The sequence below is a fragment of the Cyprinodon variegatus genome, unplaced genomic scaffold (genome assembly GCF_000732505.1).
Source record: "Cyprinodon variegatus isolate N-32 unplaced genomic scaffold, C_variegatus-1.0 Scaffold2264, whole genome shotgun sequence".
Classification (NCBI taxonomy): Eukaryota; Metazoa; Chordata; class Actinopteri; order Cyprinodontiformes; family Cyprinodontidae; genus Cyprinodon; species Cyprinodon variegatus.
The window spans coordinates 42,156-45,880 of NW_015152717.1; the positions used below are offsets into that span (position 1 = coordinate 42,156).

General features: G+C 37.6%; 1 protein-coding gene across 1 annotated transcript in view; it reads left to right on the top strand.

The window, feature by feature from the left end:
• Positions 1–3,725, top strand: part of LOC107080735 (major histocompatibility complex class I-related gene protein-like) — a 31,374-nt gene that overhangs the window by 19,252 nt on the left and 8,397 nt on the right. Inside the window, exon 2 of the mRNA XM_015368941.1 lies at positions 827–1,093. Coding sequence (XP_015224427.1) covers positions 827–1,093 — 267 coding nt within the window. The remainder of the gene's footprint in view (positions 1–826; positions 1,094–3,725) is intronic.

Sequence of the window (3,725 nt, forward strand, 5' to 3'; positions counted from 1 at the left end):
TATATATATATATATATATATACAGGTACCAAGTTCCACACACACACACTCACACACGCACAGGAACCCTGATATCAATCCTCATTGTAAAGATAGCAAAAAAACAGTGGAACCTGTTTTTTCTTAACTACCTTGAGTGGGTTGTTCCTGACCATTCTGTTATCAAATAAATACTTTAATTTGATGACTTGGGGGAGTTACAGAGCTTTTTAAGCTAAATTGTAAATTCAAATTACTTTTACTTAATTAATAATAATGGTGTCATTTTGATGGATTTTAATCACCATTCAACAAAAGAATTTTTTTAGTATTGCCTTGTCTAAGAGCCGTTGGTTGGCATATATTTAACATACAGTTTTAATAATTCTTTTCAATCAATCTGTGTTTCGTCTATATTATTTTCATTGCTGAGCCACAGCAGTTCTGTTGCACAGATTGCTAAAGGAATACATTTGGGTTCTGATAGAAAGCTGTTAGAATATGTAGGGCTTCACAGTTCAGTATATGTTGGATTCCATGAGGGTACAAAAAGGAAACAGATTTTTGTTATCTAACCCTTTAAAAAGAAACTTAAACGTTTGATTGATGCAGCTTTTTGCCACCTGTATGTGTTTTTTAAGTTGGTTGTGATGCCTTAGATTTAATCTGTTTGTTCATTGATTTTCCTTAATAAAGTTTTTAATGAAAAACTGCAGTTATCTAGAAAAAAAGTACCGGTAGTAATCATATATGAGAGGATCCCAGCTCAGATTATGTTGTTTCTTCTCAGTAAGTGGGCAGAGGAATATTGATAATAAAATATATTTTTCTGTTATTTTTCCAACAGCAAGACACTCCCTAAAGAATTTCTTTACTTGTTCCATTGGAGTCCCAAACTTTCCAGAGTATGTGGCCTCAGGAAGTATTGATGACACTCAGTTTGTTTACTGCAACACCAGTAAAAGGATTGTTGAAGGAAAAAGCGACTGGTTTAAAGAATGGCTTCAAAATCAAGATAACTTTAAGATCTTCCAAGAGAGATGTTTTGCACAAGCTCAACCAATAGGCAAAAATGCCCTCAATGAAATTTTGCATGACCTCAATCTACATGAAGGTAAAGTGTGACTATTTCTTTTCTTCTACATTGATTTTTTTCTTCTGAAGACTTAGCATTATCCGCTGAATTAGTTAAATATGCTACAGAAACACATAAGACAACAATTGTTTTTATGTAGGAAACTTTGGACAAAAACTAATCTGAATATGTTTTAGAATATATAATTATGTGTTAAACTTTTGGAGAAAAATATATATATTTTTAGTCCATTCATCCACATTATTAAGTAATTTCTCTTTTTATGTATTTTATTTGAGAAAAGTAGTTGGCAAAACCTTGTCTTGGTTAGAACAGGGCAGAGTGATCAACAGAGGCTTTATCAATAAAAAAATTTCTCAAATGAAAAAAATAATTGTGTAAATGTTTTAAATGAGTTAGATTTTCCTCACAACACAAAAAGGAAGTATGTTTGTTATCCTTCACAATATCTTGAAACATAATAACATGAATTATTAACTAATCAATATCATAATCAATATTACATAAATTCTGCTCACATGTACTGGAACAGTGTTTACTTTCTGAGTGAGTAAGGCAGCAAGTTTCAGGATGACTGAATCATCATGGTCAGTTGTCACAGGAACCAGAGGTCTAGCGCTGACGATTGCTGCAGAGTCAAGGATCTTTTGTACTACACCAAGCATCCTATTCCATATTCTGCCAGAATGAAAGGCATGAGGAGGATTGAGTCCTCTTGCAGCCTTGATCTGACAGGGAAATTTTTACTGTGGTCTATCAATGTTTGAAGGTATGTTCATCAGAATCAGAATCAGAAATACTTTAATAATCCCAGAGGGAAATTACTTTCTCTCCTTAGAAGCGGCAATGACAATGGTGCCTATATGGTCCCCGATCTGCAGCACCTGAAGGTATTAATAAATAATTCAAGGCATTAAATTACCTGAATGTGAATTGCTCTCAAACTCAAACAAGTAAATTAGTCCATCCTGGCCAATGGCATCATGTGCTATATCTTTGAAAGGAGGATCTATAGACAGGTGAGCTGCTTGAAGGTCAGCTCTTTTCTGAACACTGACGAGAGCTCTAATTTGTCAGCATATCATACACCGATGGATGACACAGCTCATTCTCCTCTTGATATCAATTATTCAGAAACCAGCTCACCGAATGGCACCTTCAGTAAAGAGCCGGCCCTGGTGATGCACCTGCTCAGCGTTTTGTCAGATAATCAAGTTACAATGTTGATGTACTGGTAAAATCACTAGAGTTTTTTCACATTGATGAAGGTTGGGATGCTAAAGGCAACCTTCAACCTTAAACAGACCCTCTACAGCAACAAAGGGATCCAGGTTCTTCATAAGGCTTGTGTTCAGACTGTTTTTTTCTGTTCCTTCATGCACTTGAGCAGTGACAGCTTACTTGCAGTCATGCCAGTCTCTGCATGAGTTTCTTCGCACTGCCTTGGCCTGGAAACGATGTGTTGTGTGGACAAGGCGAGTCATGAGTGATTCCCTGGAAGAAAATCTAGCAAATCTTTAGCAACCCAAATGGTCAAAGATTGTTGTTGTGTTCAAGGTAGATGCCAGGGGAGGCACATCTGTATCTATATCTGGCTCAACCAGATCACAACCACTCTTAGAGAACACTAGCTTGAGTAAGTACTGAAACTTAGGTCCAACCAACCATTTAGCATGGGTAAGTTGGCTAGCAAAAACAAATTCAGTGCCATGATCTGCCAGGTCCTGATCTGTGGGTATAAAGTACCGTTGCTTTGTTTTAGATAATCTTCTGGTGTCTAGTACTCAATTACAGGCATAGACTTAAAACTGTCTGGTCTTGTTATGAACATAGCCCAAAAAAACTTTACAATCTGCATAGTAAGATGCAGCATTAAACTAAAAGATTCCACTCTGTGGACACTGGGTCAGCTAGATCAACAGCAAGCCCTGCAGTACAGAACTCTAATCTGGGGATTGTGTGCTCTGGACATGTCATGGGCTAGCTTGGCTTTGCCCATGACAAGCCCAACCTGTTTGTTACATTGATCATATGTGAAATTCAAATATAACCACACAGAAAACACATAGTTCCTTCCTGTTAGCTGCTGAATTTGATATTTTGGTATAAAATATGGATGTTTAAAGGTGCAAGTCTTTAGTCAAAGAAGCTCCACACAGTCCAGGCTTCATCCTTCTTCCTTTGGAAAAGGCGCGGCCCAATCTCCACTCCCTATTTGTGAGCTGTCTTTAGACTGCCTTTCCCTGGATAGTGACTGGTGCTGCAAAACCAAGAGGGTCATAAAGACTGTTGATTGTGGATATGATACCAACTCTGGTGAAAGGCTTTATCCCTTCTGAGACAGTGAAGCGAAAACAGCCTGTCTGGAGGTTCCAACTGAGCCCAAGACTGTATTAGATAGGAAGTTGATTGTCACTGAAATTTCACTCTTTCATATCAATTGCCAGATCAGATGGAGAAAAATCCTACATTAAAGGAATAGTACACCCAAAACATGATTAGCCTTCATTTTCTACTCACCCCCATGCTGAACAACACTCTGGAGTACTTTTTTGATATCTCAAATGCATCTGGAGATCTGGGAGGCTTCTTGCTGTCTGCTGACATTCAAATAATGGAGGTCTAGCACATGCGCGCTCACGACGCTACG